Genomic DNA, 26,157 nt, shown 5'->3' with positions numbered 1-26,157 from the left:
GTGAGAGGCAAAAGACATACAAGTGAAGGACTCTGTATGAGTATGAGCCATGGGTTTGTGTTAATTTATACAAAGGAAGTTGGGGCATGATGTGTAGATGTGTGTGTCTATACATTTGTGTTTTACACTATGTGGGTGAATGCCTGGGTTTGCCCTCAGGTCCGTTAGAACAGTATCTGAATAATCCTGTGTGTGTGTGTGTGTGTGAGCTATCTGCCCCCAAAAGTATGAAGTTACTTTATCTCACACAGGGACACTGAGGAGTCAGTACTGAGCCAAAATCCAGGATAAAGGGGTTCAGTGAATTTGGTATGGAATGTGTGTACATGGGTCTGTGTGCTTGTATCAGGGCACATGCTGTAGAATGACAGAATCCCAGCCGTGCAGCCCAAATACACCCCTACTCTGCCAAAGGGTTTTACAGCATTTATGCGAGTGCGAATATTATCATGCCAGGCATAGTAGCAATTCTCGGTGCAGTATAGACACCAGGACTTATCATTGAGTCCAAGAACGCAGTCACGTTTCTCTCCTTTCCTATTGATTCCCTTATATGTCACTCCAACACGGGCTCCTTCACCCGCCCACTCGACCTCCCAATAACACCGTCCAGACAAACTCTCCTTACACAACGCCTGTTCCAAAAATTGAAATCTCTCCGGGTGATCAGGATATGACTGCCTCCTGCCACGCTTCACCGTTCTGTTCCCTTCAGACAGAGAGAGAGATGTGTGTGCTGTGTTTGGGTCCAGTGTCAGTTCACAGGTATCTGTGAAAAGTAGGATGTGGAGAAGGAAATTATTTGGAGGGCACCATATTAAACAACAGGGAAAAAGAGCATGTCACAGAGGGAGAGAAAGAAAGAGAGAGAGAGAGAGAGAAAGAGAGAGAGAGAAAGAGACAGAGAGAGAGAGAGAGAGAAAGAGAGAGAGAGTGAGAGTGAGAGAGAAAAAGAGAAAGAGTGAGAGAGAGAGAGAGAGAGAGAGAGAGAGAAAGAGAAAGAGAGAGAGAGACAGAGAGAGACAGAGAGAGAGAGAGCCCTCTTAAAGAAAACTCACATTTTCCTTGTCCTGGTTTCATCCTGATCTCTCCTCCATGGTCAACACTACAGAAAAAGGTCGTAAGACACACACATGTTAAGTGGATGTTTTATGCCAAATCTTGTGTGTGTACACATATCCATGTACACACACACACACACACACACACACACAAACACATGTATACTTGAAAACAAGCTTTGCTTACTTGAGTTTCTCTAGTCTACAGTGAGGATTCTTCAGGCTATCTGAAAGCATCTTCACTCCTGACTCTCCTAGATGATTGTAGCTCAGATCCAGCTCTCTCAGGTGTGAGGGGTTTGAACTCAGGGCTGAAGCCAGTGAAAAACAGCCTTCCCCTGTGATTAAACAGCCAGATAGCCTGAAAAGAAAAGGGAGAGAGAGAGAGAGAGAGAGAGAGAGAACATTTCTTAAAGCATTATGTGTAACGATGACTTTTGTACATTTTTAAAGTACACACAGGGCAGATAAACTGCGTAGAAGTTCTGGTGGACGTTCAAACAATAACCAATGTCCAGTTAGCCAACAAAAGATATTTGCTTGCTGTATCCATTATTCATAAAACAATCAGTGTCATGTCTATGAGTTATTTTCTTTTTCTCTCCGTATGGACGTAAACGCACAACAAATGTGAACTTCAGCACTAAGCCCCATGAACTAACTTATACAGAGATTCCTTTTTCCAGTTTTTTCACTGACAAGTTTAAAACTCATGATTTTTTTTTTCAATTACTGGCTTACACTGACCTTAGTATCTCCAGTGTACAGTGTGGACTCGCCAGTCCAGCAGAGAGCAGCCTCACTCCTGAATCCTGCAGGTCATTGTCACTCAGGTCCAGCTCTCTCAGGGGTGAGTTTACTGACTGCATTGCTGTAGCTATAATTTCACAGGACTGTACATTGATTTTACAGCCAGCAAATCTAGACAGGGACACAGAACATTTCCATTCAGAATGGCTTGTGTTTAGTATACTCTGTTTTTAATGGTATCACACCTTGGTATTTTTCTATGGCAAAAAGCATTATATATCAATTATTGAAGACTTATTATGGGATTAGCAGCCATATCTCCATAAACAACCAGAAACCGGTAATAATGAGTGTTTAAGGAGATATCGGGCAACAGATCAAATGCCAAGAATTTAATTATTTTGAAATTGTCACTGTCCAGTTTCTCTGAAGCCTTCAAACAAACTTCATTAGCAGCATTTTAGCCAAAGACTGTTTGAAATACACCGTACTCTTAACACTATTAAAGGAGAATATGAATCACACCGGTTATATACTCAGTTGTTTTTAATGGTATCATGTCTTGTTACCCGTCCAGGCCTGTGACAAGCATTGTTTATTAATCCAGTTTTGACTTATGGAATCTGCTGACATTTTAGACAAATTCATGGGCTGATGCAAAGCCAGTTTTGCTGCATGTAGAAGGAAGCACTGTTTCAGGAACCGACTACCAAGTATTTCACTGTGTTTGCCAACTTGTTTTTGTCTGACTTCTTCTCCAACTATGCACTGCTCATCCTTACACTCCTCAGTTAAGATCTCAAATATACTTTACTGAGAGAGTATGAGACCAAGAACTCACAGAGCTTTTCTGCAGCACCTCACGGCTGGAATCAGTCTCCTACGACCCTCCTCTGATGTGCCATATTTCTTCAGGTCAAACTCATCCAGAACTTCCTCTGTCTTCAACAGCATAGAGACCAGTGCTGTGCAGTGTGCAAGTGAGAGCTTGGTGGCATAATTTTTTGATTTGAGAAAATCTTGAATTTCTTTACGAATAGAGTAATCATTCATTTCACTCAGACAGTGCAGTAGATTGATGCATCTCTCTGGAGTGATGTCTTCCCTGTCCAGCTGTTTTATGTATTTGCTTGAATTCTGAAGATTCCATGAGCTGTCCTCTGTGTGTGGCAGTAGGCCCTGTAGGATCTTCTGGTTGGACTCCAGTGAGATGCCGAAAAGGAAGCGGAGGAACAGATCTAGGCGTCCAGTCTTACACTTCAGGGCTCGATCAACTGCTCCCTTCAACAGCTTATCCAAGAAGAAAAACTGCGGCCTACCGATTGACTTTTCCTCCAGAAACTCATGAAGTACCTCCATGTTCTTGGTCATGTAAGAGTGAAAAATATGAAGAGCTGCAAAGAACTCTTGAACACTCAGATGCACAAAGCTGTAGACCTTCTTCTGATGAAGCACAGCTTCCTCCTTAAAGATCTCAGTGCAAATCCCAGAGTACACAATGGCCTCACTGACATCGATGCCACATTCTTTTAGATCCCCTTCATAAAATGTGATATTTCCCCTCAGCAACTGTTTGAAAGCCAGCTCAGCAAGTTTCAGAAAGATTTCTTTGTTTGCCTCCAGAAGATCCTTTGGGTTGCTCTCCACTTTCTCCTCATATTTCTGGTTCTTTGTGTTGGTCTGAATGAGGAGAAGGTATATATACATTTCAGTCAGTGTTTTTGGGATCTCTTTATCGTTGTCTTGATTCAGCATCTTCTGAAGCACAGTGGCTGAAATCCAACAGAACACTGGAATGTGACACATGATGTGGAGGCTCCTAGACGTCTTGATGTGTGAGATGATTTTGCTGGCTTGATTCTGATCACTGACTCTTTTTTTGAAGTATTCTTCTTTCTGTGAGTCACTGAATCCTTGAATTTCTGTCACACGACTTAGAAACTGAGAGGGGATCTGGTTGACCGCTGCTGGTCGCGAGGTTATCCAGACGAGTGCAGAAGGAAGAAGATTTCCTTTAATGAGGTTTGATGTCAGTATGTCTACTGATGATGACATTTTCACATCAGACAATGTGTGAGAAAAATCCAGTTGAATTCGACTCTCATCTAAACCATCGAAAATGAACACCATTTTACAATCATCATATTTGTTTGGGTCCAGTTCTCTCAGTTCTGGGTGAAACTCTAACACAAGTCCATGAAGACTGTACTGTTTATCTCTAACTATGTTCAGCTCCCGAAAAGGAAGTACAATCAGAAAATCCACATCCTGATTGGCTTTTCCATCTGCCCAATCAAGCACAAACTTCTGTACAGAGACTGTTTTTCCAATGCCAGCTATGCCCTTAGTGAGCACTGTTCTGATTTCATTTACTTCTCTGTCTCCTCTGGGTTCTTGTGTCGTCAAAGGTTTGAAGATGTCATTACAGCTGATTGGTGTGTCTTGTGAGGTTTGTCTCCTGGATGCTGTCTCAATCTTTATAATCTCATGATCATTTTCCACCCCTTCACTCTCTCCCTCTGTGATGTAGAGTTGTGTGTAAATGCTGTTCAGGACAGTTTGGTTTCCCTCTCGCTTGATGCCCTCAAATAAGTGTTCATGCTTCTTTTTCAATGCAGTTTTATGACACTCAACTGTTCTCTGCAGGACAACATCCACTGCTGAGATGGATTCTTTGTATTGGTTTAGACCAGCATGTCTTCTTGGATTCACTCTACACAGGGGACAGGCATTGTCTTCTGATGAACTGGTCTGGTCCCAGTATTTGCTGATACATTGCCTGCAGAAACTGTGACCACACCTGCTGGAGACTGGATCTGTTAGAACCCGTTCACACAGGCCACACCTAGAGAGAGAGAAAGAGAGAGAAAGAGAGAGAGAGAGAGAGAAAGAGAGAGAGAGAGACAGAGAGAGAGAGAAAGAGAGAGAGAGAGACAGAGAGAGAGAGAGAGAGAAAGAGAGAGAGAAAGAGAGACAGAGAGACAGAGAGAGAGAAAGAGAGAGAGAAAGAGAGACAGAGAGACAGAGAGACAGAGAGAGAGAAAGAGAGAGAGAAAGAGAGACAGAGAGACAGAGAGACAGAGAGAGAGAAAGAGAGAGAGAAAGAGAGAGAGAAAGAGAGAGAGAGAGAGAGAGAGAGAGAGAGAGAGAGAGAAAGAAGGGTGATGCAGATACAGCCTTAATTAAGCCACAAATACAGACGATTATGCATTTGATATGCTTACCTACACATTACATTTAGTGCAATTTACAATATAATCTGCAAGAAACGGTCATTTAAATGACCTCTGAAGGCACATGTTTAACACACACTGTGTGAGAACTGTGTGAACAAACCAGTCTGAGTGTGATAACATAGACTGTTTTGTTCATATAAGTCTCATGAATAGACGTGCATTTCCTCTGAGTGTTGTTTTAAAATGTGAAAAAACATCATATTGTAGGCATTAAATTTGGTTTTTGGGGTTTTTTTGGGGTGGGGGTTGTTTTGTTTTGGGTTTTTTTTTTAATTATATTTTAATACATCTGTTAAAAGTTCAAAATGCTACTCTTACTTTCAAGGTTGGAAACATTTCACACACTGGTTAAATCTTGGGACAAAGGACACACATTTATTGCAATCTGAATATGTCTCGCATGTTTATTTTAATACTGAAAGATACTTCCCAAATAATGGGAAGCGCCTGGGGAGCATTGCGGTTAAGTGCCTTGCTCAAGGGCAATCGAACCAGCAACCCTCCAGTCACAAGCCCGGTTCTCTAACCTTTAGACCACAGCTGTTGGATTACTGTAAAACTGCCAGCAGTGTGTTGTCTGTTAAACTCAAGCTTCAGGGAAAAATCTGGCTATGTCTGTCATTTATGTCTGGGGGAATTTGATCAATAAAACTAGGCCATGTATATCCCATACTGCAGAATGTAATTAGAGAGGGGAGGGAGAGAGGGAGGCATTACTATTCCTACAATTACAACTACTTCAGGGAGGAGAATGTTTTTCATTTTAAACGTCATCAGGTCGAGTCTGTGTGATGTTGGGAAGAATATGCTGACCCCTGATACAAAAAAAAAAGTGCCACATTGGGATAATGATGTTTATAGACTGCTTTACAGAGGTATAAGTGACCTTTATCAACTGCCATGGAAGTTTTATTGTGGGGTGGCATTTAGAACGAGCACAGTTTCCAGAACATTGCTACAGGCTTTAGACTGCAGTTAAGCCTGAACAATGAAATATTCAAGACATAGTTAAGGTTAAACCAGGTTATAAACAATAGGTCTTTTTCATGTTGGCCGACAGAGCATTTTTTCTCTTCCACGCCAAAAACTCACATTTGGTCAGAGGGATCTGTTTCTCTGCTGAAGTCTGGAGGAAAAGGCATGGACCGGTTACTCCTCTTAGACACATAGCTAGGCACTGGGGACACTGGTCTCTTGGTCTGATTAGGAACTGTTTCTTCTTCCACACACTCTGCAGAGAGATCCATTGTACAGGCACAGCTCCCTCTCTCACTGTCCCCAGGAAGACTCATTTCGCATGGCTGGTCCCCCTCTAAATCAACCCTCAGGGACTCTGCCTCTGACTGTGAACTGCCTTCGTTCTGTGGACACAAAGAATGGGTGTAAAGCACAGAAACACACACACACATACATACACACAGACACACACACATACACACACATACATTAGTTTGGTTCTAAAAGGTAAGTACGTAATAACACTTTCCACTCTCTCATTTTTTTTTATTCTTGATAAATGCGGGTACCATAGCGCCATCATTTGATTATTTTCATCACATCGGCATAATTCCGTATATCAGATCACAGTAACAGGAACTGTCAGGACAAACATTTATCGCTTCTCATGAGAAACTTGCATGTGCTTGCGCTGTAGACATGCCTTTAATGTCGGTCTTTTAATTAAGTTTGAATTTGTTTTGAATTTGTTCTCTCATTATGCCTCGTATTCAGGTATGACCCTTAATTCAGTTTGGGATTAATTAGGCATTTCTTGGTCCCATATCATAATGACATGGCAAATGACACAATCTAAGACGTTGTAAGTCACAGAAACAGAGTAGCTGTGATCCGCAACATACTTTCAGTACCTCACATACACACACATACGTTACTGAAGTGAATAAAGTGAAATTGAAATTAAAGTGAATTACAACAATCAGCGACCTATGTTCTGCCAGTACTGTTTTAAAGGAACCAAGTCTGTTTATCTTCTGTTCCGAAAACGGAAGAACACGACCAATTTTGCCGTGAAATTCCCGAATTCTGTCAGTGTTTTGGTGTTTAGCTTGATAATTCTGAATTCAACGGTTAAGTACTCTGTTACTTTAACAGTAGGCTACACAACCTTTTAGCAACATTTATGCTTTTATTCCCTCAAAAACACTCACCTTCAGATGTCACAAAACTCGGCGGTTCATAATACCCGGTTTACTTTCACTTACGTTTTTAATACAGACAAGCTGGGAAAGTACCTGATAATCTGACGTTGGAATGAGATAAACCTACTTAATTTGATTTTAACTGTCAACATGTTTTGCCGTTTGGACTTGACAGCAAGCAGTGAAAAATCTTAACCATATTCTGCATATCAACACAGTTTTTTCAAATCGACTGTGCACTTCACCGTAGGGCTCTGCTTTGTATACTTCTTTCCAACTTTTTAAAGTATGTATTGGTATGTCTGTGGGTTTAACTTAAGTGGGTGTGAATGTGTTTTAGGATCTGCTGGCGTTGTGAGCTTGTGCGGGTTGGTAACGTCGCGCCTGTAATCGCTACTGTATGACTGATGAAGCGTTGTTTCACTGGCTAAGCACTACATATAGGCTACTGAGTCACGTAAGTATCGCTTTACCGGCGTGGCGCGTCCTAGCTCCGTGAATGTGTTTGCTGTCTTTCCAAAATTTAACGAAACCAGCTGTGTGGGGGATTCCAAGGGCGTGGAGGGTGTAATTTCAGAATCCTCGGGAACTTTGGTCATTTTCCTTCAATTGATTGTACTGTTTGAAGTGAACGGTGCTTTTCTTATTGTACTGCAACATTTACAAACCGAATTGTCTTGTCATGGTGTTTATCCCCCACCGTCTAGTTAAATCTTCTCTTGTCCTCGTTGTTTATTTTCTGTTTCTGGCTTTGGAATTATGGGAGGTAATCCCCTGCCAAAATGAAAATGAAAATGAAAAGGGTAAAATAAAAATTAAAACGGTAAAATCAAAGTTCAAACCCCGTTTTCTTTTTCAATACTTGTGCACACATATCCTGCCAAAATGACAATGAAATTAGATAACCCGATTTTCATTTTCACGACAATTACGAGTCTTTTCTGACAAAATTAAAATATCTTTCTAGCCTATTTGCATGCAGGCCTACTGAAAAACGAAAAGCCAAAGTGGGAAACGATAACTCAAGGCTCGTTCGCCTTTGCCTTTTCATATTGTCAGACACAGCGCGTTGATATCGAAAATTATATCGCAAACCGGGACTTTGCCATAGGTTTATCAACTTTATCTTTTCGTTTGCATTTTGTCTGATTTGTACCGCAAAGTCTGTTCAAAGGAAAAGTCTGCCTAATGAAATGAAATGACAAAAAGATTTTTATTTTATTTTTATTTGTCAGAAAAGACGCGTGTTTGTCGTGAAAATGTAAATCAAGTTATCTAATTTTGGGCGGTGGATAGCGCTGTCGCCTCATCTCAAGAAAGTCTCAGGTTCGATTCTGAGCTGGGCGACCAGGGTCCTTTCTGTGCGGAGTTTGCATGCCCTCCCCGTGTCTGCGTGGGTGTCCTCTGGAACCTCCAGTTTCCTTCCACAGTCCAAATACATGCAGGTTAGGTGAACTGGAGACGCCCCCGGGTATGGATGTGTGTGTGTGTGTTTGTCTGTGTGTCTGCCCTGCGATGGACTGGCGACCTGTCCAGGGTGTTTTCCCTGCCTTTCGCCCTATGAGCGCCGGGATAGGCTCCAGCACCCCCCGCAGCCCTGATTAGGATAAGCGGCTTAGATAATGAGTGAGTGAGTGAGTGAGTGAGTGGAACAGCACGTCTCAGATTAAAACTCTATTGTTGAATACTAAGGCTGTTTGGTTTATGTTGTTTGCCACTGACACGCTACTCTAAACACGTGGTTTTGTCGAGATTGTTATTATACTTTGCATTATTTTAAAGTATTTCAGTACAGGTTTTCTGATTACTAGTTTTAAGTGATTAAATCAATGCAAGCGACATTTGAAATTTGATCAGTTTGATGCACAGTCCTGATTTACTGACAATATTTAGTGTTATAGACAGTCTTGACAAAAGCCTAAAATTCTCCCTTTTTTATTTGTTGATTATGAATATTTTATTCATTCTCCTCCGGATTGTCAGAAAGCCATAAATTGCGCTTCCACTAGAGGGCAGCAGAGCATAACCTCACGTTAATAACCCTGCGTCACACTCAGCAATTTTTTTTCATGGCTGTAACATGCATGTGATTTTTTAAAAGGATGTCTTGAATTTTGAATCGTGTTTTCTAATGTATATGAACCATAGGCATCAGCACACACAAACATGATAGTTTATTTGAATCCCCAGCCAAATGCAACATCCATGTTTCAAATATACTCGTGTACTCGTGTAAACATTTTGCATGGCGTACACACACACACGCACACACACACACACACACACACACACACACAAACATATTGAAAAGCTACCTAAAAATATGAATGACAATTAAAAGAAAACACTCACATCAAAATGTGAAAAGTTGCATTAATATGAAATAAGGTTTAGATTTATTCTTCCATAATAGACAGCCACACTGGAGGGAGTTTAAACAGCAGTAGGGTCAGTGAAATGAAAACTTAAAAGAATAAAAACATTAAAGACAGGTGTTATCATCCCCCAAGGATGCTGTAATAACCACTATTTACATCCAAACCAATGGCTAAAGAAACACATCAGTGTATAAAACTTTCATTGCAGCCGACCACAGAGGAAGGAGATTCAAACAGATGCTTAGGAAAAAGTAAACTCTTTTTAATCTTGAAGACACCACCACTAAAAAGAGTATACCACAGACAGGATTCATCAGGCATGGGTGCTGCAATAACCATTTACATGTAAAACAATGTCTAAAGAACCATAATTCTTTTACTGAAGAAACCTTCAGACTGACAGTAAACAGAGGTACCACATCATCATCATCGGTGTGTCAGAGCTGTGATGCTGTTGTGTGTCAGAGCTGAGGGGAGGTGTTTTAGGAGGTGCTGGTTCTGGAGAAACTGGACAGATGATCCTTCACTGTTGATCATGGAGGAGGAACTCTGATTCTGACTGTTTATAAATTACTGTTGTGAGAACGTCCTGTCCACAGAATATCTGAAGAAATTAGTTTCTCATTTTAAATATATATATATAATTGTAAGAGTACACAAAGTTGTAACAGTACACACTGCATGACTTTTAGGACTTCAGACCGTATAACTTTAAGTCTTTAGGTCTGTTTACTCCATATAGAAGATATCTGCTAAATGGAGAATTATCATAAAGCTGAGAAAACATTGAAAATGTTTTTTTTTTTATCTGTGTCTGTTGTAAGGTTATTCATTTACATTTACATGTGGACAGAGATCTTTAATAATATTGGGCAGATTTATTAGTTGGAGGTCACACTAAACACACACAGTCAGCTTGGAGTTGTGTACTGAAGGAGAGAACTTTAGTTTTAATTACCTGGTTTTCAGATTTGCGATCTTTTCTATGCTGATTTGAGCCTAGTGATAGAAAAAATGTTCTCAGTAAGATTGCTGTGTGAGATAAACAACAACAACAACAAAAATCCTGAAATATTGTCACGACCGAAGACATTTTAGAATCCTCAAGTTTAATGTGAGGTTGAATCAAAGGAAACAATAAAAGCTAAAACCAAGTGATTTACTTCAAACCATTGACATAATACGAATTAACTTTTCAATACAGTCAAAAGATAATTACACAAAAGAGTAAAAACTTCTTCAAAGTATCACGTCAAAATTATATTTTACATGACATATGGGATAAGTATATTTGGCCTGACTTCTGCTGTTTTCATTGGACTCATGCTGTTATGTTACTGAAATCAGACACACCATACCTTGACATTTGATGATGAGGAGGTTGAAAACTATCACTATGAAGAAAAATGATGCAATCCCAGCAGTAATGAAGATGATGTACTGTGGTCTTTCATCAGGAGGAACCAGATTATCACTTTTATGTGTACTGTCTGGGACAAAAGAATATGGTTTTTACAGCCCTTGCAAAGCAAACGTTACACAAGAGTTGTGACTGTGCTTTTGTATGTGAAAGAAAATTTAAGAAAATTTTGAACAAAAACACAGCGTGGCCATTTGCCATGCAGTTAAAAATTACTGGCTTTACTTGCTGTCCTGTTTTCACTTCTTACAACTTCTACACCCTTGACTGCCGCTGAAATACATAAGAAAGAAAGTCATGCAATCCCACCAACAATGAAGATGATAGACTACATTGTTTTCTTTTTCTTTTTTTAATAAACCTCCTGATTATGACTAGAGATACAAAGAAAAGTACAAAGAAAAGTTTTCACACTTCATACAGAGCACATTCCAGTGAAAACCCATGGCGCTGCCTTACGTACTAAATACACCGTGAATTACTGAGAATTTTTCTACAGCGCTGGCAATAAAAAACAGAATTTCAAATCATCAGCTTCACTTGCAGACTTGTTCTCAACTCCTATGACCTCTACATTCTTGACTGTTACAGAAAGACAATTAAAGTCATTGTCATTTCTAATCATCACATAAGTGCCTTTAGATGAAATGACTAAGTTAATATTTCATATATATTAGCAGTAGCACTGATGTTCATGCTTACCTGTTACAGTCACATTAATTGAATGGCTGATAGATTCTTCTCTACTGTGTAGTTTACATCTGTACAATCCAGAATCTTCCATGGATATGCTTAAGAAGACCAGGAATAGGATCCCTGTGTTCTCTGTAACATTTTTCCATTCTGTTCTGATTTGCTCTGACATTTTCACAGGGATGCAAATCGTCCCCTCATGGACTTTACACCAGGAGACCTCTGGGATTGTGTTGCAGTATCCTACAGTGCAGTTAATTTTCAGATCCTCCATGGCAGAAACCCTCCACACTGTGTTCCGCCGCACTTTTAAAGATGATGAACAGATGGTGAAATTTGGCTCTGAAACAGTATCAGAAACAAATGACTGTAAAAACATCCTGTTAAAACATTCTATTTAAATATGTGGTACAGATAAAAAATGAACAAGAATCTAAATAATGACTGCAGAAATTTCCATGGTTACTGATGTGAAAGAACAGATCATTTGGGAGCAGTTTGCTATTTGTAAACAACATATATTTTATTCTGGAACCATAAAAGAGGAGAACAATTATAATATGACTAAACTGACACACAGAAGTGTTTTTATTACTGTATTATATTGTAGTAATATGCTATACTGCATTATAAAGGAAACAATTCACCTGATAAAATCTGTCAAACCATGACTGGAAAACCAGTGTGTTGTCCAGTATGATCTTGGAAAAACAGAAAAAGTAAGTTTATGAGTATGAATCTAACTCACCCCAGGCTTCTCCACAGACTGAGAGCACTACCAGCAGAAGCAGACGATAATTACAACACATCTCTACTCTCTCTTGTGGTTTGAGAGTTTGTTTAACTATAAGATCAACCTGAAGAATTGTAACGTCCAGAGTCACAACCTGCGTGTGTGTGTGTGTGTGTGTACATGCTATGTGTGTGCTGTGTGTGTGTGTGTGTGTGTGTGCGTGTGTGTGCTGTGTGTGTGTGTGCTATGTGTGTGTGTGTGTGTGTGTGTGTGTGTGTGGTGCATGCGGACATGCAGTTGACACTGTGTTTCAGTTACTTTTGTTACTCATTTTCCACATGCACTGAGCAAGTGTCACTTCCCCATCTTGTGGTTAAAACTCTTGTTCTGTGGTCAAAGCTTGTTCTTCTTCTCACACACACTGATCTGAAAATTAGTTTCCCGACACTCTACAGGAAAAAGTGTACAATTATAGTATTAAATAGAAATGTAAAACTCTATTGAAAACAGTCTATCAGAACTGCATCAACATGAATTTGCAGTTGAGCCATCATTTCATAATTCACTTTGATTGGTAGAAAAGCAATGTAGTTAATGCTGAACTTAATGGTAAAGAGTCAAATGTTCAACAGAAAAAAAGTGGAGAGTGACACAGCCAGAAATATTGACAGAAATATTCTGACACACTTTTCTTTTACAAAGAGACATTAAAAAAGAGTCGAACACAAACTCATTACTTAATGCACACAGTGACCTTAACCTTACTGTCCTAAATGAATTTATTCATCTACATTTCACTTTTTACTGTTGAAAAATAAACCTTTACATAAATCTCTTACTAATTAATCAACCTTCTAGAAATTACCATAACTATATTTGAATGTGATGAATCTATATTTTACAAATAGTACAAATTTGTTTAACGTGCATGTGCACTAATAGTACAGATTTATTCAAAGTAGTTCAGACTGGTTCAACAAATTTGCTTCTATTTGCTCAACAGATTACATGGTTGTGTTTGAATGGTTGCTTCTATAATACAGTAAATAATATTTAAAGACAATCTATGTTAACCTGAATATTTGGTTTCCTGTAATGTAGAGCTCAAACCATTTAGTGCCAGCCATCAACATCACATCCTCTGTCTAATGGTCCGGCTTTGTTCTGGTGTCTGAACTGATGTTTTGTTGCACAGCTACAGTGAATCACAATCATAAGAGCCTTCAAAATTCATTTCATGAGGTCTTTCTTAATTGGCAGGAAAAGGTGAAGTGGACTCAAGTCAAAAAAAAGAGTAAAAAAATTCAATTCAGTAAATTTGTCAATCTAAACAAACAAACAAACAAATAAATAGTGCTTTATCTCCCTGAACATGCAAAGCTATTCTATTTGACACAGGGAAACAGAGGAACTATCATGAATCCACACCCTGGGGCGCTGAGAGTCTCTTAGAAGATGAAAAGGAATGTGTGTGTTTTGGTCAGTGCGAGTGTTTCAGAAGAGACACTGTAGAAGGACAGAGGCTTGTCACCTATTTGAGATACACTCCTATTCTGTCAGAGAACAGTCAGAGAGAGGATGAGACAGATGTTGTTATAAGACCAGACAACTTTATTAGAGCACTTCATACTCCTGGACTTGTCAAATCCATAACCCTCAGTTCTCCTGTTGATTTTTTTATACATCACTGTTTTTCTCCTGCTCCATTCAGGCTCCCAGTAATATTATCCAGACAGGTTCTCTCCACATAACACATGGGGGTTACACTCAAATCTGTCCAGGTGATGTCCAAAATTTCTCTCTTTATGTCACTTTCATTGTCACTTTGTTTTCCTAAAACTGAGAATAAGGTCTGTGACCTGTATTTGGCTCCAGGGTATTTTAAGAAGCAGCAGGAATGTTGTTGTGGTTTTATTTGTACTGAATTAATTGCATTGTTTGAAGTGAGCAGTACTTTGTTTGAAACAGTGAATTTGTGAGTGATGATTTAACTCACCTTGGGCTTCTCCTCAGAGTAAGAAAAACCAACAGGAGAACCAGACAATGATAATGATGCATCTTTACAGCGTTTTGTAGTTAGATAGACCTGATCTCCATATAAGGTCATGGAATGAAAGCTGAAGAGATGTAACGTCCACGGTCACAACAGGCAACTGGAAACATCCCTCCACTACAAGATGAGCTGGGTGAGGTGGGTTGGCGAGAAGAGTGCAACAGACAGACAGAACGTGTGTGTGTGTGTGTGTGTGTGTGTGTGTGTGCATGCGTACGTGCAAGCAAACATGCTCATGCCACTGTTTTTCAGTTAGCTTTGTGCCTAAGGTTCCACATGCACTTAAAAGCCTTTACTTGCCCAGCCAGTGGTTAAAGCTCATGAACTGTGGTTAGCGCTGTCTTGTTCTGTTCCTCTAATTTTGACAAGTGTATGTGAAACTCAACCTCCCAACGGTTAAATGTACACCCAGTAGGCAATTTGTAGGGGGATGGGGGGGGACACCATCCTGCTTATTAGCAAAATGCCCAAAATGCATCCCCCTTGTTAACCTGCCATCTCCCTATATAATCCATAGAGTGGTGTCAGTGACCACTAGGCCATCCCCCCATTAAAAAAATAACAAAACATGTACAAAACCCCCTGCCATTGTTAAAGGACATTGTTCCTTTAAAATCCTCTGTTAGCGGTTGCACAATGCGCAAAATTTCTTCTTCCTTAGTGTGCACTTCGAAGTTGTACGGAGACACTGCTGGTCCTGTTACACAGTTCTGCATTTGCTGAAACATCATTTCTATTCTGGTGTACGTTAGTGACACTAGACCACAGACACACGCATACACTCCTCCAAGCTTACAAATAAATGGTCAACATAATCTCCTTGGAAGAGCTGCATTCTGTCTAACCGGAGAATTAGGCCAGTGGGTGTACGACCGGCAACTTGACATCCCATAATCCCCCACAAATCACCTACTGTATGTACCTCAAGACCAATTTAAAACTTTAATGAAAACAGTCTGTCAAAACTGCTTAAACATGAATTTACAGTTGAGCAAGCAGTCGTTAATTGATGATTAATAATGACCCAATGGGGAGATGGCAGGTTAACAATCATCCCCCTACAAATCGCCTGCTGCCTAAAATTAAACAGATTTATTCAAATTAATTTGAAATCCGTTTTGACGTTACATTCGAATGTTCACTTCAATAATACAGTAAACAGAGTTTAAAGAAAATCAGTGCTGACCAAATTGTTTTGTTCCTTGTTATGTAGAGCAAAAGTCATTCAGAGAAAGCTATCAACACCACATCCTCTGTCACATCGTGAGACCTTAACTATGAAAAACAGAAGCTGACTGTGTGTTCCCTCTTGGTCTGCTCAGACGTCTAGAATACAGGTCTACAGTTGTATCTGCACCACCAGTTTACACGTAAATTAAACGGCTTTACGATTACACAGCTTGTGCTGCCCACACCCCTCTAACATTAACCCTTTCCAGTAATATGTGAGGCTTCTTAGAGCCAAGATGTCGACCAAGTACCAGAAGGCTTCTCTACAGTTTCATTTTCCTTTGCTCTCTGCCTGTATGACATCACAATGGCCCTGTTTACACCTTGCATTAAGATCCGATTTTGATGATCCGATCACAAGTGGACAGCTCAGAAGTACAGGTGTAGACGAGAACACAGCTTCCCAACATACTACTGGAAAAAATGTACAATTATATCATTAAATAGAAATGTAAAACTATACTGAAAACAGTCTGTCAGAACTGCATCAACATAAATTTGCAGTTGAGCCATCACTTCATAATTCATTTTGATTGGTAGAAAAGCAATGTGCATAATACTAACTCCATGGTAAAGAGTCAAATGTTCAGCAGAAAAAAGTGGAGAGTGACGCAGCCAGAAATATTCTGACACACTTTTCTTTTACAATGAGACATTCAAAAAGAGTAAAACACAAACCCATTACTTAATGCACACAGTGACCTTAACCTTACTGTCCTAAATGAATTTATTCATCTACATTTCACTGTTTTACTGTTGAAAAATAAACCTTTACATAAATCTCTTACTAATTAATCAAGCTTCTAGAAATTACCATACCTATATTGGAGTGCGATAAATCTATATTTTACAAATAGTACAAATTTGTTCAACCTAATTTAAAATGTCCTTTGGACTTTGGTTGTGGTTCTCAATAGAGTACATGGTTGTGTTTGAATGGTTATTCTATAATACAATAAACAACATTTAAAAACAACACTGCATTTCATTGGCTTTACACTTGTACAGGTGTACTCTGCACAATGACAATAAAGTTGAATCTAATCTAATCTTAAAGATAATCCATGTTAACCTGAGTATTTGGTTTCCTGTAATGTAGAGCTCAAACCATTTAGAGCCAGCCATCAACACCACATCCTCTGTCTAATGGTCCGGCTTTGTTCTGGTGTCTGAACTGTTCTGATGTTTTGCTGCACAGCTACAGTGAATAACAATCATAAGAGCCTACAAAATTCATTTCATAAGGTCTTTCTTTGTTGGCAGGAAAAGGTGAAGTGAACTCAAGTTAATTTCATGAAGAGTCAAAAAATTCAGTTCAGTAAATTTGTCAGTCTAAACAAACAAACAAACAAACAAATAAACAAATTACTAGCGCTTTGCCTTCCTGAACATGCAAAGCTATTCTATTTGACACAGGTAAACATACCCTGGGGCACTGAGAGTCTTTTAGAACATGAAAAGGGTCGTGTGTGTTTTGGTCAGTGAGAGTGTTTTAGAGGAGACACTGTAGAAGGACAGAGGCTTGTCACCCAGTTGAGATACACTCCTATTCTGTCAGAGAACAGTCAGAGTGAGGATGTGAGAGAAGATATGTTATAAGACCAGACAGCGTAAACTTTTATCAGAACACTTCATACTCCTGGACTTGTCAAATCCATAACCCTCAGTTTTCCTGTTGATTTTTTTATACATCACTGTTTTTCTCCTGCTCCATTCAGGCTCCTGGTAATCTCGTCCAGACAAGTTCTCTCCACATAACACATGGGGGTTACACTCAAATCTGTCCAGGTGATGTCCAAGGTTTCTCTCTTCATGTCACTTTCACTGTGACTTTGTTTCCCTAAAACTGAGAATGAGGTCTGTGACCTGTACTTGGGTCTAGGGTATTTTCAGAAGCAGTGGGGAATTTTATTGTGGTTTTTACTCGTACTCAAATTATTGTACTGATAGATACATCACTATCCAATAATAGAACTTTAATTTCAGAAGCGCTATTTAAAAGTCAGAAATAGGAAATTATCACGGAGGACAGAAAGAGTTTAAAACAGAAGCCGACGCATACGCCACGTGGGGACACACCGATTCATTCTGGTTTATAGCCTTCTGTTTGCCGATGAAGCGCCACCCTAGATACGTTTATTAATTGTGATTTTTATGCCTCGCATTATTTTTGGGGCTGTAAATATATAAATATATATTATATATCTTGCAGAGTATTTTAGTAATGGTTTACCGCGTAGGCCACGTAATGATATCAATCCAAGAAATTGTTCAAATATGATCAGTTTAATGGACCATGCATGGCTCACTGGCAATATTAAAAGTTACGGAGAGTCCTCACAAAATTGTAAAATTGTCCCTTTTAATTTCTTGCTCATGAATATTCTATTCATTCTCTTCGATCTGGATTCTCATCGGAGTTACCATAAATTGCGCCTCCACTAGAGGGCAGTAGAGCAAAACCTCACGTTAATAACACTGCGTCACAATTTCATGGCTGTAACATGCCTATGGTCTTATAAAAGGAATCCTTGGACCTTGAACTAAGTTTTCTAGTGTATATGGACCAAGAATGTAATTGCGCACACATACATTCTAGTTTATTTGAATCCCCAGCCAAATACAACATGTTTTGTCTGATCCAAGCACACTGAGGTACACATCTATACTCTGTCCTCTTACACCTTTATTCTTACACCCAAACTCACCAAGATCTTAATCCACTACACAGTCGGCCCTCGGTATCCACGGTGGATTGGTTCCAGAATCCCCCGTGGATACCAAAGTCCGCGGATGCTCAAGTCCCTTATAGCCTATAAGGTGGCGTAGTATTTGCATATAACCTGCGAACATCGTCCTGTATAGTTTTAATCATCACGCGATTACGTATAGTACCTAATAGAATGTAACTACTGTGTAAATAGTTGTTATACTGTATTGTTTAGGGAACAATAAGAGGAAAAAACTTTGTACATGTTGGGTACAGATACACCCATCGTAGGCCTAACTAAAACATGTCACACGTCAGCAACAACGTAACATTTTCTCTCTCAACACTTATAGATTGCTTTAATGTTTTATGACCTGAGAGAGAAATGCGTAAGGGGTGATGTACCCCTGTCATTATTGCGTAATAGACACCAACAGGATGATGCAGGACCTCGCCTGTCACACAGCTAAAGAAATCAATAATTTGACACAAAATATTGGTTTAAAAATTATTTTATTACTTCCGCTAAAAAAAAAAATAGTCCGTTAGATTCAAAACTGCGTCCGTAGCAACTGTGGTTTATTCACTAGGGATTTTAACACTGCAGCTAGCCTAGGGCTAAAAGCATTCTTAGAGCCTTCTTAGCCCCAGGCTAAGAGAGCTGTTAGCCCTAGGCTAAGAAAGCTTTCACACTGGCACAGTACTGGCACATTCCAAAGTGGGCCAACCCCAACTTTAGCCTAGGGCTTGCTGGCCCTACTCCAGAGCAAGGTTAGCCCCGAGTTTGTGGGGTTGTCTACTGAAATTCGACTAAACACGGAGCCATCTAGAAGGCGCCAGTGTGAAATGCGGCTTAAGTAAACAATGGTAGTCACCTAGTGGCAGTTGGTTACCTGGAAACAGGGGATGAATTACCTCCCCTTTAAATCTGTCACTGGTTTCAACCTGTTCCCGTTAATCTGCCTTGAATTAAATTGACGATTTGCAGGGTAATTAACACCAATCACGTAAATAAAGTAGGCCTAAATGATTACCAATATAATTTCGTGGTCTGTTATTTCTCTTTACTGGACTGTGTTGCATTTGTTATACCCACACGTTCGTGTAATTTGTGGATAATTGTACTTTTCGCTCTCTAGCCGACTTCAGGGAATAATGTCAAAGGCGCTCGTCTAATTTGCAATATTCTGCCGTTCAAATGCTGGCGAAAAAAACGTGGATTGTCTGCTGTTTGTGTAGCGAAAGCCACGGCATGGAATTGTTTAACAAGGATGGCAATTATCTGAATAGGTATTGGAAAACTAATCCCTCAGTGTGTTTTACATTGTAGCTTTGTTGTGTTACGAAATTCAGATTTAAAAAACGGGAGTAAAGTTATTGAAAACGATCTCAATTTCTCAGAATAAACTTTTAGGTTCGGAAAAAAACCAGATCTTTTATGTGTATAATGAATCTGCGTTGAGTGTAATGCACAATAAAGTTTAGCACTCAGTCCTCAACGAGTCTGCAAAAAACAGTAGGCCTAACTCTATCACAAAATTATATTGGTAATCATGTAGCCTACTCTCTTTACGCCATTGGTGTTAGTTATCCTGCGAATCGTTAGTTTTATTGGTAACCAACGCGGATTAACGGTAACAGATTGAAATCAATGATGGATTTAAAGCGGGGGTTTGTTCCTAACTTCCTCCCCTGTTTCCAGATCAACAGCCGTCACCGTTAGTCACCCGTCATTTCAGAATGTAAACATTAGTCGCGTGTTCCGACGGACATTTAACCCAAGGCTAGTAGCCTAGGCTATGTCCACACTGTCAGTCCAAATCCGATTTATGCGCATATTCGATTGGTATCAGATCATATCAAGTCAGAACAGCCAGAAATCACATGCGATCCGATTTTTACAAATTCGTTTCAAACCACATTCGTATCTGCTTTGAAAGCCGATTCAAATCGCATTTTGCAAATCCGTTTTATAAAACTTGCTCCGTGGTTCCACATTGCCAAGTTATAAACAGGCAAGCCCATGTCATTACTCTCCGCTTTAGTTTGTTCATATCAACTAGGCTTACTTCTAAACTCGGGCGCAATGTCATTACCATAGCAACCAATGCAGATAACAACGAAAATGAGGATAGCCACCCGGACACACAGATCTCGTCTGATCACTTGCAATATATAATGCGAACAGTCAATCAGGAAGATCGGATTTTGATTGGATATGCAAATAATCGGTGTTGGACTGACAGTGTGAACCTAGCCGTAGAAGTGCAGTGTGAATGGCACAGCCCTGGGCTTAGGGTAACCCTGGGCTATGTGTGTGTGAAAAGGGGCTGAATCATCCCAGGGTCAACTCTAAACCAAGGGCTAAGGATATCCCTAGGCTTACAATACGCAGTGTGAAAAGCCCTAACGCAGCGGTCTGCTATTCAGAAATAACGGACCGTAGAATGATGTAACTGATCAATCAGAATCGAATATTCAACAAAGCTGTGTCATATATACAGGCCTATATATATAGGCTATCTCTCTCTCTCTCTCTCTCTGTATATATATATATATATATATATATATATATATATATATATACAGAGAGAGAGAGAGAGAGAGAGAGAGAGAGAGAGCGCCTGTGTGTGTGTGTGTGTGAGAGAGGCGGCTGGTGAGCTGGAAGCACTGGAGGAAAACAGTTCCCCTTGTAAATCTGTTATTGATTTCAACCTGTTCCCGTTAATCCGCATTTATTACCAATAAAACTATAAAACTAACGATGTGCAGGATCGCCTAATTAACACCAGTCGCATAAATAGAGTTGGCTAAATGATTAACATTGCCATTTTGTGATAGTTACTGTTTTTTGCAAACTAGTTGAGGACTGAGTGCTAAACTTTATTGTGCATTGCACTCAACGCTGATGCAGTAGGCATCAACGCTATACAAGATCCTGTTTCTAAAAGTTTATTCTGAGAAACTGAGATCGTTTTCAATAACTTTACTTCCGTTTTTTAAATCTGAATTTCGTAACATAACAAAGCTACAATGTAAAACACGTTGAGGGATTAGTTTTCCAATACATATTCAAATAATTGCCAGTGTTTCGCCAGCATTTAAACGGCAGAATCTTACACATCAGACGAGCGCATTTGACATTAATACTCCCTGACGTCGGTCAGAGAGCGGAAAGTACAATTATCCACAAATTACAAGAACGTGTGGGTATAACAAATGCAACACAGTTCAGTAAAGAGAAATACTATCACGAAATGACATTTGTAATCATACTCTATTTACGCGATTGGTGTCAATTATGCTACGAATCGTTAGTTTCATTGTTAATCAGGGCGGATTAACAAGTTGAAACTAATGATAGATTTAAAGGGAGTGTTTCCTCCTCCTCTGTCACCAGCTCACTAGCCGCCGCTGAATATATATATATATATATATATATATATATATATATATATATATAGATGTGTGTGTGTGTGTGTGTGTGTGTGTGTATAAATAGGGTTATACACACACACACAAACACACACACACACACACATATATATATATTTTTTTACAGAAAGCAAAAAAATTGTGTTACAGTCATAATTGTAAAAAAAGAAGAGTGTACACTCAAAAGTCACAATAAGACTCACGATAGGAAGACACAGAAAACATACACGTCAAATTGCAAAAAGCCACGTCAGTATGCAACAAGGTACGATTGTGTTGTTCCACGACAGTCGGTAGCACTGAAAGGGGTTTGAACAGGAGTGTCTGTCTGAACAGTAGTTTCTGTTTTAACTTAATAAAATCAACACAGAACTAAACATTAAAGGCAGATTTCATCATCTGTGAGAAATGTAAGAGTCAATATGTACATACAAACCAATGATTAGAGAACGAAAAGTCTTTGTAGACAATGTTCCAGACTGACGGTAAACAGAGGTACCACATCATCATCATCGGTGTGTGAGAGCTGTGATGCTGTTGTGTGTCAGAGCTGAGGGGAGGTGTTTTAGGAGGTGCTGGTTCTGGAGAAACTGGACAGATGATCCTTCACTGTTGATCATGGAGGAGGAACTCTGATTCTGACTGTTTATGCCGCCGTACTCCAAACTGTTGAGAAAAAAAAAAAATAATTATTTACTTTTCAGTACAATCCAAAGATACTAAGACGGGGGTGTAAACTACTTCATAATATTCTGTCAAGAGGATATTTCACATGACAAGTGGGATTAGTATATTTTGTCTAATTTCCGCTGTTTTCATTCAAGTCAGGCTGCTGTGTAAAATAGGGACACATCGTACCTCGACGTTTGATAACGTAGAGGGTTATGACCATCACTATGACGACAAACAACACAATCCCAGCAATAATGAAGATGGTGTACCACAGTTTTCCAGGAGGAGGGACCTGGTTATCACTTTCAGTTGGGCCGTCTAGGGCAAAACGTACAAAAAAAGTAAAATATTTCACAAACATTTCACAACAGCTGTGTCTGTGCTTTAGATACAGAGGACAATTTGAGAGACTTTTTTTTTGTAAAAGCACAATGCAGTCAATTTAAAAAACATACTGTGAGAAATCATCACCTGTACTTGCAGGCGTGCTTTTATGTGCCATGATCTCTGTATCCTCGACTGCAGCTGAAAGAGGTTAAAGTCTAGTCCTTACTTAAGCGCCCTTGCATGAAATGATGATAATATTTCATATATTAGCAGTAGCACTGATGTTCATGCTTACCTGTTACAGTCACATTAATGGAATGGCTGACAGATTCCTCTCTACCGTGTATTTTACATCTGTACAATCCAGAATCTTCCATGGATATGTTTAAGAAGACCAGGAATGAGGTCCCTGTGTTCTCTGTAACATTTTTCCATTCTGTTCTGATGTGCTCTGACATTTTCACACTTTTGCAAACTGATCCATCACTGACTTTACACCAGGAGACCTCTGGGATTGTGTCGCAGTATTCTACAGGACAGTTAATTTTCAGATCCTTCATGACAGAAACCCTCCAGACTTGGTTCCGTCGCACTTTTAAAGATGGTGTACAGCTGGACTCTTGCTCTAAAACAGTATTAAAAATTAAATGACTGTAAATGTGTTCTACTGATCAAACCTCTGAATAATGACCATACAAATTTCCATGGCACATGGTGATGTAATCAGATCATCTGGGTGCAGTTTTGTATTCATAAACATAGTACATTTATATGTGGAACCATAAGTGAAGAGAACAGCTCTAATGAGGTGAAAGTGACACACGGAAATTATTTAAATATTGTTTAATACTGTTTAAATATTTAAGCATTGCCATATAACGGGGGAGCCAGTTCAAATGATACAATCTCTCAAAGCCAGGCCAAAAAACATTTGTGTTGCCCAGAATGATTCCGGAAAAAGTAAAACAGTGAGCTTGTGAGTAATGATCTCACTCACCTTGGGCTTCTCCACCAAGTAAGAAAACCAACAGGAGAACCAGACAATGATAACGATGCATCTTTATAATCTGTTGTAGTTAGATAGACCTGATCTCCATATAAGGTCATGGAATGAAAGCTGAAGAGATGTAACGTCCACGGTCACAACAGGCAACTGGAAACATCCCTCCATTACAAGATGAGTTGGGTGAGGTGGGTTGGTGAGAAGAGTGCAACAAACAGACAGAACGTGTGTGTGTGTGTGTGTGTGTGTGTGTGTGAATGCATGCGTGCAAACACGCACACGCCACTGTTTTTCAGTTAGCTCAGTGTCAAATGTTCCACATGCACTTAAAAGGCTTAACTTGCCCAGCTAGTGGCTGAAGTTTGTGAACTGTGGTTAGCGCTGTCTTGTTCTGTTCCTCTAGTTGCGACAAATATATGTGAAACTCAACCTCCCAGCCTCTAAATATATACCTCGAGACCAATTTGAAACTCTAATGAAAACGGCCTGTCAAAACTGATGAAACATGAATTTACAGTTGAGCAATCATTTGTTAATTTATTTTGATTAGTAGAAAAGGGAAGTAGATAATACTTAACTGAATGGCAAAGTCCAGTAATGAGCAGACAAAACTGGAGTGTCACACAGCCAGTATCTGACAGAAATATTCTAAGATGCTTTTCTGTGATGAGACATTGAAAAAAAAAAAGTAAAATGTGAACTGTCTGTTTTTAATCTTGTACTTAGACATTTACATAAACCAGTTCCTATTTAACCAAGCTTTTAGAAGTTGCTACAACTATATTTGAAGGTGATACATTTCTGTTTTACAGATGATACAGATTTGTTCGAGTTCATTTAAATAACCTTTTAACGTTATATTTGAATGGTTGCTTCAGTAATATGTTAAACAGAATCTAAGTAACATCTGTGCGGATTAAAGTAGTTTGTCTCTTGTAATGTACAGCACAAGTCTTATAGAGAGAGCTGTCTACACCACATCCTCTGTCACATTGTGTGGGCTTGTTCTAAAGCAGAGGTGTGAAAATCCGGTCCTGCCGGACCAGGGTCCTGTCGGCTCAGGGTCCTGCCGGTTTTGTTTTCACCTCTAAGTTGCCTGTTGATTTTCACCTTGAAAACGGGTGTGCACGCTCTTCAGCCGATCAGACACTGTATTCAGTTAGTCAACAAGAAAAACAGCAGGACCATGGCCCCTCCAGGACTGGATTTTCACACCCTTGTTCTAAAGTCTGAACTAGTGAGACCTTAACTATGAAAAACAGAAGATGATTGTTTGATTGCTCTGCTCAGAATACAGGTCTACAGCTGTATTTGCGCCACCAGTTTATACGTAAATGAAATGGCTTTACGACTAAACAGCTTGTGCTGCCCACTCCTCCTAACATAAACCCTCTCCAGTAATTTATGAGGTTTCTTAGAAGCACCAGAAGGCTTCTCTATAGTTTCATTTTCCTATGCTGACTCGCTGCCTGTATGACATCACAATGAGAATCACCTGTGATCTCACTCATCACTGGTCCTCAACCCACTAGCGCCATCTGCTGGGTCACAGTGTCCTACGTAGGCTACTACATAAAGATTAAAATTCCCTCTCGCACCGACGCACACAGACACTGGCACATTTAAAAACAAAAACAGAAACAAACAGTAAAAGGCCACAGAGTTACAAAAATGTCTGTTGTTCTACTACTGAGCTGCGAAACGTAAGATTGCAGGAGTTTCTCTGGCATACGCAAGTGTATTAAAAATCAGTCTCTCACAGTATACATTCTGAAGAGCGTCCACCTTCAGGGAACTGTAGGTCCTGCATGTTTTTGTTCATTTTTCTTATTTGAAACGTCAACGTTTTTTCCTGATTTTTCTATTACTCCTCATATATTAACTCAGTGTTTTGCACTCCTTGCCCCCCTTAATGTTTTGCGCATATCTCTGCCAATATGATCGTATTTTGACTTGATTAATTTGATTCCGAAGGCTGCACGTATGATTATTCACACAATATGTTGACGGTGTTAAAAGGACGTGGGTTTTTCAGTATCTCCAGTTTACGGTGTGGATTCTTCGGTCCAGCAGAGAGTCTTTTGACATAACAAAAAGAGTCTAGAGACTTTTTTTCTCTGTTTACTTGATCTGGGGTTCGAGGTTTCTGTTTAACAGCTGCGGGGGAAAACACATTTACCTTTGTGTTTGCTCATGCGCGTTTGCTCTTTGGCGTTTTAGATTTCTACCTTGCTTGTTGTTTACTTCGATATTTGGATTTTTCCTTCGGATGACATTCATGGTTGTAAACCATTTTG

General features: G+C 39.5%; 1 protein-coding gene across 1 annotated transcript; it reads right to left on the bottom strand.

Annotated features, from left to right (window-relative positions):
• Nucleotides 1–233: 233 nt before the first annotated feature.
• On the bottom strand, nucleotides 234–23,915 carry LOC115815937 (protein NLRC3-like). The gene is made up of 8 exons (XM_030778906.1): nucleotides 23,855–23,915; nucleotides 22,717–22,848; nucleotides 10,037–10,091; nucleotides 2,653–4,659; nucleotides 1,809–1,982; nucleotides 1,249–1,422; nucleotides 1,059–1,105; nucleotides 234–769 (listed from the first exon to the last, which is right to left on the bottom strand). The coding sequence occupies exons 1-8, from the start codon at nucleotides 23,913–23,915 to the stop codon at nucleotides 234–236; spliced, it is 3,186 nt and encodes a 1,061-aa protein (XP_030634766.1).
• Nucleotides 23,916–26,157: the final 2,242 nt, after the last annotated feature.

The sequence above is a fragment of the Chanos chanos genome, chromosome 7, assembly GCF_902362185.1.
Source record: "Chanos chanos chromosome 7, fChaCha1.1, whole genome shotgun sequence".
Classification (NCBI taxonomy): Eukaryota; Metazoa; Chordata; class Actinopteri; order Gonorynchiformes; family Chanidae; genus Chanos; species Chanos chanos.
The sequence above is the reverse complement of the archived record's forward strand: the minus strand, read 5'-3'. Positions and strand labels throughout refer to the sequence as shown.